This window comes from Sardina pilchardus, chromosome 6, assembly GCF_963854185.1.
Source record: "Sardina pilchardus chromosome 6, fSarPil1.1, whole genome shotgun sequence".
NCBI lineage: Eukaryota > Metazoa > Chordata > Actinopteri > Clupeiformes > Clupeidae > Sardina > Sardina pilchardus.
This window is the reverse complement of record NC_084999.1, coordinates 33,961,638-33,974,111: the sequence shown is the minus strand read 5'-3', so window position 1 is coordinate 33,974,111 and position 12,474 is coordinate 33,961,638. Positions and strand designations below refer to the sequence as shown.

Below are 12,474 nucleotides of genomic sequence, written 5' to 3'. Positions count from 1 at the left end.
TGAACTCAGAGTAAGGAGACTGTCGCCAAAACTACTTTGCTAAAGGGTGTGTTGTACAAAGACTCTCATAACAAATTATTCATAAATTCAGACAGCCACCATCCTTTCTAATGAACCAGAGCTCATTGCTGACTGTGGCAGTTGGCTAGCCTGGATGTTCCCATCCTGCCTTGCGCGGTGATTTCATTCACGCTGCTAAGGCAGTCTGGAAACTAACACTCAAATTTTCGCCTGATGTTGGTGACCAATCACAGAACAGGGGAGAAAGCAAGACCATGATGTGTTGTGTTGTAATACGGTCTCACACCCAACTCGTCGAACGAAGATGCATGGTCAAGCCCCCTGGCGTCAGTATCGGAAGCTGAAGGTGCCCCCGCGCGTTCATATGCAACGCAAAGGGCTAACGTAGACATCCATGTAAATCCTTTGGCGTCAAATGTAGACGCAAGAAGGCAACGGAAAATTCTTGGGGAAAAGAATCTCATTTGAGAAGTGGTAGGAGCTAGCCAGGCTAGCAGTTGGCTGCATTCTGTAGGAGCATGTTCGCATTGGCACGAGATAGGTTTCGAAGTGCTCGTGTTGTTGGCACAGGAATCCACATTTTTCATGGCTGTTAAGGGAATAGTTCGGAATTTTGGACATAGGACCTCATTTCCAACTTAGTCGGGGTGATTTATGGCCTGGTCAGACTATACGATTTTTTTGTCGCTCACGATTGTCGTTTACGATCTACCATGTCACACTATACGGTTTTAGAACCATGAAAACCTCTCCCCGTCTTGGTCGGGAGAGTGGCCACACACACCGAAAGCATCGGTCGCGGCATACGACTCCCGTCAAATTTCTGACAAGCCAGACTTTTTGTCGGGCTGTTTTAGAACGTCGTGAACGACAAATCGCAAGTCGTGAAGCATGTCACATTACAAGCCCATTTGAAATCGGATACGACGCTGTAAACTTGTCGGTCACGACAAATTCGGGCCAAAATCGGGCTGAAATCGTGTAATCTGACCAGGCCATTAGGTCTGTGGAGACCATTTTCAGTGAATTTCTGCCCTTCCTTAAAGAAACACTTCACCGTTTTTTCATATTAAACTACGTTATTCCCCTAATTAAGACGAGTTGATACATACCCCTCACGTTTCAATGCGTGCACTCACTGGCTCTGGCGCGCGGCGCAACTTTGATAGCACTTAGCTAGCCCAATGCATTCATTAGGATCCAAAATTCTGAACTGTTCCTTTAAGTAGAGCCCTTAAATTCACTTTAAGCCAACTTTATGATGCTGTATAATCTAATGTTGACCTACAAGTCTTTATAGACTATAAAGCCCATTGGTCTCCCATGTTAAACCTACAAAGCATCAATAGCATATTTTTCATGTGATCAGGCTAAACTTTCAGTGCTCACACAAACCCTGTTCATGTGTGCATCTGAAAGTTTTGTGTGCGCATGTGAAAGTTTCATGTGAACACATGACAGTTTCGCATTGCCACAACTGATCTTTAGATTGTTTGCTCATGTCCCCTTAGGGGCTCCGTAGCATGCAAACCAGCTGGCTCTCTTGTAATACCACCTTTTACCACAGGAGAGCACTGTATGAAGTAAGAGTCAATTAGACCACTGAATTTTGCCTACAAAAAACAAACCAAAACTGTAATCTTTGCCCATTTAAGGAGATCCGGATGTTAATTGTCTTTTCTCAAGTGACTATGGTCATTAGTCTGTAACAGGAGTTGGTATTACTCGTCTACCAACCAGGCTCTTCTCAACTTCTCTCCTCTGTCCTCCATCCTTGGTCCTCTGGCTCGTTACCACTGATCTATAAAGAACACTGGATAGACTATCCCATTGTTGTCACCCCATCATTCTTTATAGATCAGAACGAGCCAGAGGACAGAGAACCGAGGAGAGACGTTGTGAAGAGCCTAAAGCGTCCTCCTACTCTACTAGGCCATTGGGTGCCTCTCATTTGGTCTTTTATACATCCTCCCTTCCTCCTCGGGCCTTGATCCAGTGGGAATTCCCTCGAGGATCAAGCATCGAGGAGCGAGGAAAGTGTTTGAGAGCTGTTGGAGGACATTTGGAGGACACAATGGTAACAGGCTATTGACAAAAATAGGTCATTTATTTGGGCCATTTTTATGTAAAAGGCATCACACCAAAGAACAATGAAAAAGGGTGACGTTGGAGCAATACTTAATCTATTGAGGAAAAGGAGATAAACTCACCTGGTAACCTTTCAAGATGTTTTCATACTTGCTGAATGAAGAAGGACTCCCCATCCCCAAGGATCTCCAAAGAATTGCCCGTTTAAAATACATATGGCCTATTGTGTCACATATCACTTCCATCAATTTTTAAGGCAAACTATTTTTGTTTAGGGCTGATTCAAAATATTATGCCTTGACCTTTACAAGAGACTTACGCAGGCATACAGGTAGAAGTAGGCAATGTGTTGTCAATGTAGGCTACTTAAATATGAAACAATTAATTTTAAACTGAACAGACTGTCATTTTGAAACGTTGGAAACTCACTTGATGTTTCTTAACTTGCCAGCAGATGGCGATAGACCTCCATTCGAACGCTGACCTTTTTTTTAAAATTATTATTACGACAGGCTACTTCCGGTCTCTCGGATAGTCTATCGATTGCTCTTGCCTGGCTTCATATCGATATATATCGTGGAAACGTAAGCAAGAAGCTGGCATTTTGAATGTTGGTTGCATTGAAAGTATTTAAAGCATCAAGCTAATATCCGACAGTATCTGTACATGTACATATATTGTAACCGTTTTTGAACCTGTCACAGAACAATCTGAGTGTTGGTGTCAGGTTAAAGCCTATTTAATGTTGTGTTTACCTCCAGCCCTCCTCCACCAACTCAGATTTGAAAGAACTGTGGTAGCTAGTCAAGTTACAGAATTGTTGGCTCGCAATGAATGTAATGTGGGGTGATAATCTTCTTGTTATTCAGGTCTAACCCCTAAGTAATTTAACCGTATGTTTTTCCTGTCATAACGGGATGCATTCCTCAACATAAAACGTCTCTGGTGGAGGTGTTAGAGGACAGTAGTGTCAGTGTTGTTTACGTTGCTAGCAAAGTGTAAGCTAGGTCTAGTGTTCTTGAAAATGCGTGCGTGACATGGGCATATAACGGTGACCTATTTACAGACTGGTTCTGACTTGAATATTCTGCGAGTTTGCGTGGTGTCTTTCGCTTGAAACCTCAGTGAAACAACTTCAGGGGGTCGCTACACTGGACCTGTATTAAGATAGCGGTTTATTTGCACCTGTGGATGGGACACTTGTGCTGATCAAAACTGGCGAATGTAATGTCGATGACCTCCATGCTACGTTGCGCTTTAAGGTAGGCGACCAGTTAAACAAACAAGCAAAAAGCAATATTTTCTCGAGTCAACGTTAGAACTAGTGGATAGTCTAGATTGTTTAAGCCATATAAATCTCATGTATTTGTTTGCTCCATGACAGCACAATAATACATAGTTAGTGTTGTTGTGAAGTTGTGATAAATTGGGTCCAAGATTAAAGGGTTATTTAACTGTCTTATCTTAGCACTTGCCTTTTTCTTTTTAGATTAGTTATTATGTTTTGATTTCTAGGCTAATGTTTTGCACTTACCTCTCCAGGAAATATAGTTTTGCATTTAAGATTTTCCATGTGATCTAAACTGTCACTTCTGTTAAAGGGTGGATAATAAATATGCTGCGGCACATATTATCCAGAAAAGAAGACTCTCAGGGGCAGAGGCTATTAATGCCCTGCGGCCCTTCTACTTTGCAGTGCACCCAGACTTCTTTGGGCAGCATCCCAAGGAGAGGGTGAGTTTGAATACTGGGGAAATGGGCGAGCCTAGTGTCACTCACAGTGCTGTGAAACATCATGATGCATTGTTGCTTTGTGTTTGCACTTCAGGAAGTAAATGAAAACTCATTGAAGAGACTAAATGGATACTTAGAAAACCTCTCAAAGCCAGGAGCACGGTCTGTCAAACCAACAAAACTAACTTTTTATGTTCGTGACACCAAGGCGAAGGCAGACATGGAGCAAGAGCTCCTTCCTTCAGGTACTGCACTTCTTATGTATCTGCTTGTAGACTGTTGTCCGACACCTTTATTGTTTGATTTAGAGGGATGCATATTCACAAAAGGTGCCAAAATAGGTTACCTGAGCTTTCACCTTTGTTTAAACACCTTGTCAACGTATAAGTAATGAATAGCACTCTCAGTGTATGGTAAATTACTAAGATAATATGGTTGCTATTAGATATTGTCTTTTAAGTATAACAGTTTGTTGGTGACATTCAAGTATATGTGTGTGTGTGTGTGTGTGTGTGTGTGTGTGTGTGTGTGTGTGTGTGTGTGCATGTGTGCACTTTCCAGGGTTTCGCTCTGTGAGCTTCACTCTGCAGACTAAGGATGTGTTGAGCACTGTGTTGGACGTGCTGCAGTCCTGCAGCCTGTCAGTGGAGCACATGCAGGGTCTCAAAGCCAGTGGCCAGCACAGTCCCAGCGGGGGCGCCAGGGTGCCCAACGGGGCCACACCCTTCTACAGGCCCATCAAATGGGACAAGAGCTACTACACCTTCACTGGCTTCAGAGATCCAGAGGAGGAACTGCAGCACGCCAAGAAAGTAGAGCCCAGTTTTAGGTAGGTAGCTGTCAGTCAAACACCTAAATGGCATATGGTTGGCATCAAGCATGCCTGACCTGGGTTGTCCCAAAGGGAAGGCTATCAGTTGTTTCTGTTGCTTACTTTTGTCCAAAGTTGCAGTATACAATTCTATTTATAAGATTTTGCAAATTGCTTCTCAAAGTTCCCTTAGTTTGTGTTCAGTGTTTTCTCTAAAAGAAAGTATTCCTACACAGTCCAGCGGGCACTAAGAAGTAAGATTAGTGGTATGTTGAGCTTAAAGTCTGATGTGGGTTCAAATTTTGCAAACGGGGGTGACTGTTCCTAGCAGAACCTTTTCTTGTAACTGTTAAATCTTTGTTGTGTAATAATATAGCAATTGTTTGTTTGAAACACTAAACAAAATAAATGGCAAGCTACAAGGAAATACATACAAACTTTTGCCTCCGTTTGCGGAATTTGAACACACCTTGGACTTTAGGCTCAGCATATCACTTTTTTCTTGCGTACACCTCTTGGCTCTATAAATGGGAAACAAATATGAGGGGGTTTGGTTGTAATAATTTGGACTGAACCATATATGCAATCTCAGTCTAACAACATAAATGCATAAACGAGAGGGGTATAATAATATCATGAACTGTGCCTTTAATTACATTCTGTTTCTCGTATCAGTAGATCTCCATGTCAATATACCTCTCTTTGTGTACCCACCCCAGTTTGTGGCTGAGGAAGAACGAGGCTGAAGCTAGTCGCAAGCAGAAGGCAAGTCAGCCACGCAGAGATGAGCTGCAGAGGCTCAAGACAGAGCTCTGTGAAAAGCTGGGCCTCACAGACATCAGGTGACAACCTCCCACCAGTGACTTATAAATGGCTGTGGCTCCTGTGCTCCAGTTACACATTACAAAGCAGCGTTTCTGCTCCCAACACTGCTCATAATGGTGCACTACACATAATGGCATGTAATTCTACTGTAATGGCATGGCATTATATGGCTGAAGTCAGCACAGCCACCTTCCTTCCCTCGTGGTCGATGTCTGTTTCCAACCTACGCAGTATGTGTACCTCACCTACTCTGTCTTGAGTACTTTATCTCTCCCTCCATTAGGTCCCTGCATTGGTGCCTAATTTGTATCTTTCTCTTAATCAAGTTACATGGTGACTAGGGCTGTGCACTAGGTTTACCATTCAGAACTAGGTGTCCTGCTGTGTGCATGTCCTTTGGGCCCAGTGGGAGAGTGAGTGTGTGTGCTCCTGTGCCCCTGTGCGGTGGTGTAGGTGGCAGCGGAGCTGGGGAATGGCCCACCGCTGCTGTCAGCTCCAGAGCCTGAGCCGCCTGGCCCTGCAGAGCCCCGAGGCCTTGCACCAACTCAGGGGTAAGGCTCAGTCAAGGGAGGGCAACTCTGTATATTATGCTCATTAAACAAATAAAATGCTGTCCAACGCTAATCTACAGACATCCAGAAATGAATTCAAATGAAGGTGTGACCTAGGCTGGAAAATGTTTGTGTGGATTTCAGATTCAGAAGCAGTGGTACCAACATGCAGAACTACAAATGAGTATTGTTGTCATTGTTTACTTCCCAGGGCACACAATACTGTACAGCGACCAGTCAGGGATGAATGCCTCAGGGTACGTCATGCTGGGAACCATGGATGTCCACCACCACTGGACCAAAGTAAGGCCTTTGGCACAATGAGGCTCTAGCTTATTCTGTACACACTGTAGAGGAACCGGACACAACGCTGTTTCATGATATTGTGTGTGTGCTCTCACAAAGCACCTGTGTACATGCTTTTATTCACTTTGTGTGCGTGTGTTTGCGTGTGTGTGTGTGTGTGTGTGTGTGTGTGTGTGTGTGTGTGTGTGCGTGTGTGTGTGTCTGTGCAGCTCTTTGAGCGGCTGCCGACTTACCGCAGCCTGTTCCAGCAGACGGAGTGGCTGAAGGAGCGCATCAGCCTGCTGCTGGGGGGCGTGCAGGTGATCCACGTGGAGCGGCTGGGCCCCGTGCTGCCCCTGGAGGAGCACTACAGCACCCTCAACCACTTCCACAAGAGGCTGCTGCCCCAGAGGATGGCGCTGCACCCCCGCAGCCTGCAGGGACTCACCATGACTCTGGAGAGGTGAGCGCTGTGTGCTCTACTACGTCAGTGTGGCTGCTAATACTGACCACGTCAGTTTTAAACCGTGTTTGAATTCACTCTGACCACCACAAAGAGGTTTTCTTTTGTAGCACAGATGTTGGTTCATGTATGAAAAATCTTGTATTGTTTACCTCTCGTCTCCTCTGTTTATATCTATATGTTTGCTCCCTTGTGTGTAGTGGACGCTCCAGCATTGGCCTGCATGAGATGGGTCACTTCATGATCCCAGCCATCTGTGACCCGGTCCAGCTGCGGAGCTTCTTCCAGACGCAGGCCAACGAGGCTCGGCAGCGCCACAAGCGGCGGGACCGGTGAGTGGACGCCAGACTGGACAGCAGCACACACGACTCTACTTACTGCACTATTGACACTGCACAGCTCCTTTAGCACTGGGGCCTCATACAGTAGGGGAGACGTTACAGTATGCGGACATGAGGATCAGACTAGTCCCACCCATAGCAATGTCACATGTTTTGAGAAAATATCCCAGATAAGTGGCTGGATCCATTTAGTTTTTGTTCTGATGGTTCCTCATTATTATCTTTACGCCTATTCAGCTGACACAATCTGCCATTACCTGCTAGCTCATATTTCAGGAAGTGCAGGAGATTGCACAAAGAATTACTTTTCTACTTCTTTTCTTGTAAACATCTGAACCTCCCCTCCCATTAGTTTTTCTTTTTCCACCCCAAAATGTTCCCACTATTTAAAACAAAAAATCCAAAGTAAAACTAAACGTTTATAGTTTTAAATCCAACTCAGAGTTATACATACAACTGTAAAACTTGGTATATAGTATCTACACACAAAAAGCTAAAGCTGCTTCGTGTGGAAATGTGCAATTTGGTGTGTGTCCTATTTCCTCAGTGAGCTTCAACCTGTTCCCATCTCAGGGCACTTCTTCCATTTTTCTTGGACCCCGATAATCACCTCTTGGGAATTAGATTTGATTTGTTACATTTGCTGTCTTTATTAACTATGATGAATTAGTATTCCATACTCTGCGCATTCATGTGTGTGCTTGTGTGTGTGCATGTACAGTATGTGTGCGTGTGTGTGTGTGTGTGTGTGTGTGTGTGTGTCTGTGTGTGTGTGTGTGTGTGTGTGTGTGTGTGTGTGTCTTGTGTGAATGTCTTAGTCTGAACTGGCAACATTTCAGCTTGACGGAACTCTGTTGAACATGTTTTACCGTTCCTTTGTAGAGTCTGTGCTTCCGTTTTCTTTTATCTGTTGGTTTCAATCTCTTAATATCAAAAACACAAATCTGTTATGCAGAGAGGTCCATGTCTGCAGTAAAATAATTGGCATGGAAGAGGAAACCTTGCAGGATATGTGCGATGAAAGGTTGTACAATAAAGCGAAATCTATCCTGTCTGATAGCTCCCACCCACTATACCAACAATTTGAGCTCCTTCCTTCTGGTTCCCTTTTCAGACTTCCACCAATCAAAACCAACAGATATAAATGATCTTTTATCCCCTCTGCTGTCTCCCTCCTCAACTCCAAGAGAAGGAGGTAGCTTATTGCACAGTGCACTTTAGTCTAATAGCACTTTTTGGCCAGCTTGGTCTAGGCACAGGCACAGCACAGTGTGTTTACTTTTATACATCTTATCAATTATGTCTTGCCTTTGACTGTCTTCTGTGATCTGCCCCTTGTTTATGTAAGTGGTTTGTGTTGTATATTGTGTTATGCTCCTCACTCCTGCAAATGAATGGCCCCATTGGGGGACAAATAAAGTTGAAAGTTGAAGTATTGTCCTCTGCTCAGGCTGGAGGCTGAAGAGGAGGACGTGGTGGATACCTGTGTGAAGGACCTGTCTCTGGCGGGCCTGTGCAAGGAGCCCAGCGTGTCGGCCAGCCAGATGATCCCGTGCTGCCGGCGTCTGCTGGAGGACCGCTCCCCTCTCATGCAGGGCCTGCAGCTGCGCATCTCCCACTTCTACTCAGTCATGCAGGACGGGGACCTTTGCATACCCTGGGACTGGAAGGGCTGAGCACTCTTTTCAAGGGACCCAATCAAGAACATTCACACACACACAGATACACACATGCACACATACACACTTACACACACACACTTCAATTGTAAGCACTTTATACTGTCTGAGACATGGCTGGTGATATGCACATCAGGTGGGTTCAGTTATACGGTTAAAATATCAACAGAGAAAGTTAGCGCTTGCATACAGATATTCACTTAGCATTTTTTTTTTTTTTGTCAAATTAAATTTGTTAAGTGAATTATATGTACAAGCACTCAACTTTTTCGTGATATGTTAGTGTCTATAGGTCAATCCCCAATGGGGATATACGTTTTTGTTTTGAAAGCCTTCAGTAAACCAGAGTGAAGGCCAGTGTATGCTGCAGTGATATAAGTTACTGACTTATATACATATTATGGGAACTGTAGAATGGTGCTGTAAAAGATTATTATGAGTGTACAATCTGTAAAAAATAATAATGTGCTGTGACAACCATAATTTGTGTAAAGCTGCTGCAAGTGAAATGAGGTCAATGTTGTCTCTTAAGCAGCAACTCCTAGATCTGTGGGTTGTGTCCTGCCGTGACCATGATCACAATTTATTTTTGTGATGTCCTCCAACGTTTCACCTTTTAGAAATGACCTTTAGTTGAATTTAACCTCTGTATTGAAGTCTCGAAAGTATTCAGAAGTCAGTCATGGCACTTGGTCAGTAGGGGGAGCTCTAATTCCAGGGCATGAAGATTTGATCACCTTCCAGGTCCTGCTCATCTGTTTTTCTCAAGTCATGTGCCTTTGAGATTGTTTGCTTGGTTTTCATCTGCATTTTTGGGATTGTTCGCTTGGTTTCCATCTGCATTTTTGAATGTGCCCATTGACTTACTGTGATGTCCTGAAGGGTGTCTTGTTCACAACTACCATACAGTAGACATAACAGCATAGTCCATGTGACACTTCTGCAGAAGCTACATGTTGGGTCAATTGTGATGGAAACAATGATAATGGGGAAAGGACAAACGAAGGTTCTTGAGAAGCCTTTCCCAGTTAATATGACACACTCTGATCTACACCTGGCCATGCTGCACATTTAAATTGCTCCTGCTCACAACAGCAGAGTGCTGCACAGTGCAGTCGCCAGTAACCGTGGTCACACTGTGACTCGTTGAATGAGCACTTAACTTGTGAACCGAGCCTTGGTCTTTGGCCATTTAGTTCACCCTGTTTAGTTCTTGGCCATTTAGTTCACCCTGTTTAGTTCTTGGAGTTCTTGGCCATTTAGTTCACCCTGTTTAGTTCTTGGCCATTTAGTTCCCCCTGGTCTGCAGATGACATGCAGGCTCCAGTGACGTTTTTGTTCAAACACTTCTGGTTCTAGAGGACTATTAAAGAATGTAATGTACTCTTCTATCAATCCTTCTCTCCATCATTTTGTTCTAAATTCCTGATGTCCTTTGTTCTGGGTTTGCCTTCTGAAATGTTGAAGCATTAAAGTATAATTTATGACTCACATAAAATTATGAAAAAGAACATGATTTTGATTTCCTGGAATTCATGCTTTCATGTAGACTGGAGCTGTGTGGGGAACTGGCCAGCTGAAATGAATTTTTCCCCCTTCGGCATAGCTCACTAAATCTTTCCGTCTAATTCATTGCAGACTTAAAAGATATGTTCTGTCCTGCACCACTTAATCCCAATCTCATCCACTGCCCTCTTCAAGTGCAGCCCTGGGCGTCTCTGTCCCGTGCAGGCAGGAGAAGGAGTGAGGGCTCTTCCCAGACCAGAGTGCCAGTGGGGAGAGTAGGGACAAGACTGTTCTTTTGCAGGACTGGGCTGAGACCCCAGCATTAAGGTAATTCAGGGCCTTTTAAAGAGGGATTAATGGTCTGGCTGTGAGGTTCCCTTTGAGCTGTGTTAATCTTTCCTGCCCCTCAGCGTGGGGGTGAGCACTAAGAGCGCGGGCTGGCAGCACTCTGCCCCCCTGCCCATCATTAGCGCGGCCCTCAGCGCAGCGCCACAGGGAGGGCCACTAAATCTGCACGTGCGCCGCCGGCCCGCTCTGATTTACACCTGAGTGTGCAGCCAGTAGCAGCGCACTTCACCTGCCCCCCCCCACTCCCCAACAGCAGCACGCTGCACACTGCAGCCACCGGGCACCGGGACTCGGCTGGGACTCGTTTCACTTCTGCACCAAGCCTGGGTCTTCATCCATTTATTTCACTAGTCTAGAGATGTGAAACGTCCAGCACCGCTAACCCCAAATCTGAATTTATCTGTGATCATGTCAGCAGGCCTCGCGAGGTAGCCTGATGGCAATTACACAGAGTGCCTTCCACTGAAGTAGGATGATGTTTTTTTCCCAGTGAAATATTGCTTTTAATGTATGCCTAATTGGAGCAGAGCGCTTAGGGGACAGTGGTGCACTGTACAGTGTGCAAAGCCTCGGGGGGAAAAGGCTGTGGTTAGCTGCAGAGCTTTGGCCCGCTCACATCGTGGCAGTCTGGTTTCTGACAGATTTACTCAAGGAAGCTGGAGATTGCAGCTGCTTGCCACAGAGAGAGTGAGAGAGGGCTGTGGCTGTCTGAACTGCACTGAGCGCCGTTCAGTGGCTGGGCAGCCCTGAGGGACACGCTCCCCTCTCAGTAACCCCTCCTGGCGTCCATCCAGCTCCCAGCCTCCGCACCACCACCACCACCACCTCCACCACCACCACCACCGCCACCACCACCACCTACCTTTTCCAAGCTCAGCAGCGATGACTACGGCTGTTAAATTTACAGTACACGTCTTAACATGTACTTAACTTACATTAATATAACGATGAACTGACTGAACTGCTGTTTGACTAATATAATGAACTTCTGATGAACTGACAAGACTGACATCATTGTATTTTATGTCTGGTTCTATTTTAGTTAGACTTGCATACTAACTACTACTTTGTTGTTGTGAAAACAACTCAAATGCTCTGTAGTCTATTTTGTCTGGATGATGGAAATAGAATGCTGGCTTGAGAGTTGAATGGCCCAGAAATGCCAGCACATTAAAGGCACAGGAAAAAACGGACGTTGACAGAGAAATAAAGTTCTTTATTTAACATGTCAGATGAAGTTCTAATACCCAGTGTGAACATTCTGTCCATTTGCAGACGGATCTACAGAATGGCAGAGTGCTACACACACTCAGTGTAAGCACTTCTTTCTTCAGGTCTGCTCCTGAATAGGTTGCGGTTGAAATGAGATCCACCCAGCTATGCAGGAAAACCGTGTTTGATGTCAACCTATAGAGTTGCTAAGGAAGAGGAGTCCATTTGCAAGTCGCCACTACAATTCCTACTGTGTAATTCTATAGCATGGTTACAGTAGGGTTCCCCCCCTACTCCAGAGACTTGTCCCTGCTCTGCAGGAGCATTCACAATGGCTCAGTTTCTCAGACAGGCAGGGAGCTCACTGTGTTCGTGCTCTTTTTATTGGTAGCCACTGGAGGCTCGCCGCCCCCTCACACACACACACACACACACACACACACACACACACACGCAAGAACAAAAGCAGGGATTATCCCCCGCCACACACACTGTCATTAGATTGCTCAAATACAGATGAATCATAGAGGGACGAGTAGGAATGTATCTACATGAGGATAGTTCTCATGTTCCACATGAATGGATGACACCAGAGTGAGCCGCACATCTG

The 12,474-nt window shown here is 45.0% G+C and overlaps 1 protein-coding gene across 1 annotated transcript; it reads left to right on the top strand.

Moving 5' to 3' along the window:
* The first annotated feature begins 2,692 nt into the window (after nucleotides 1–2,692).
* Nucleotides 2,693–10,284, top strand: tcaim (T cell activation inhibitor, mitochondrial). Its single transcript, XM_062539624.1, has 10 exons — nucleotides 2,693–3,371; nucleotides 3,711–3,843; nucleotides 3,938–4,088; nucleotides 4,405–4,672; nucleotides 5,374–5,496; nucleotides 5,933–6,030; nucleotides 6,242–6,333; nucleotides 6,546–6,778; nucleotides 6,979–7,110; nucleotides 8,570–10,284. The coding sequence occupies exons 1-10, from the start codon at nucleotides 3,337–3,339 to the stop codon at nucleotides 8,793–8,795; spliced, it is 1,491 nt and encodes a 496-aa protein (XP_062395608.1). The 5' UTR covers nucleotides 2,693–3,336; the 3' UTR covers nucleotides 8,796–10,284.
* The last annotated feature ends 2,190 nt before the right edge of the window (nucleotides 10,285–12,474 follow it).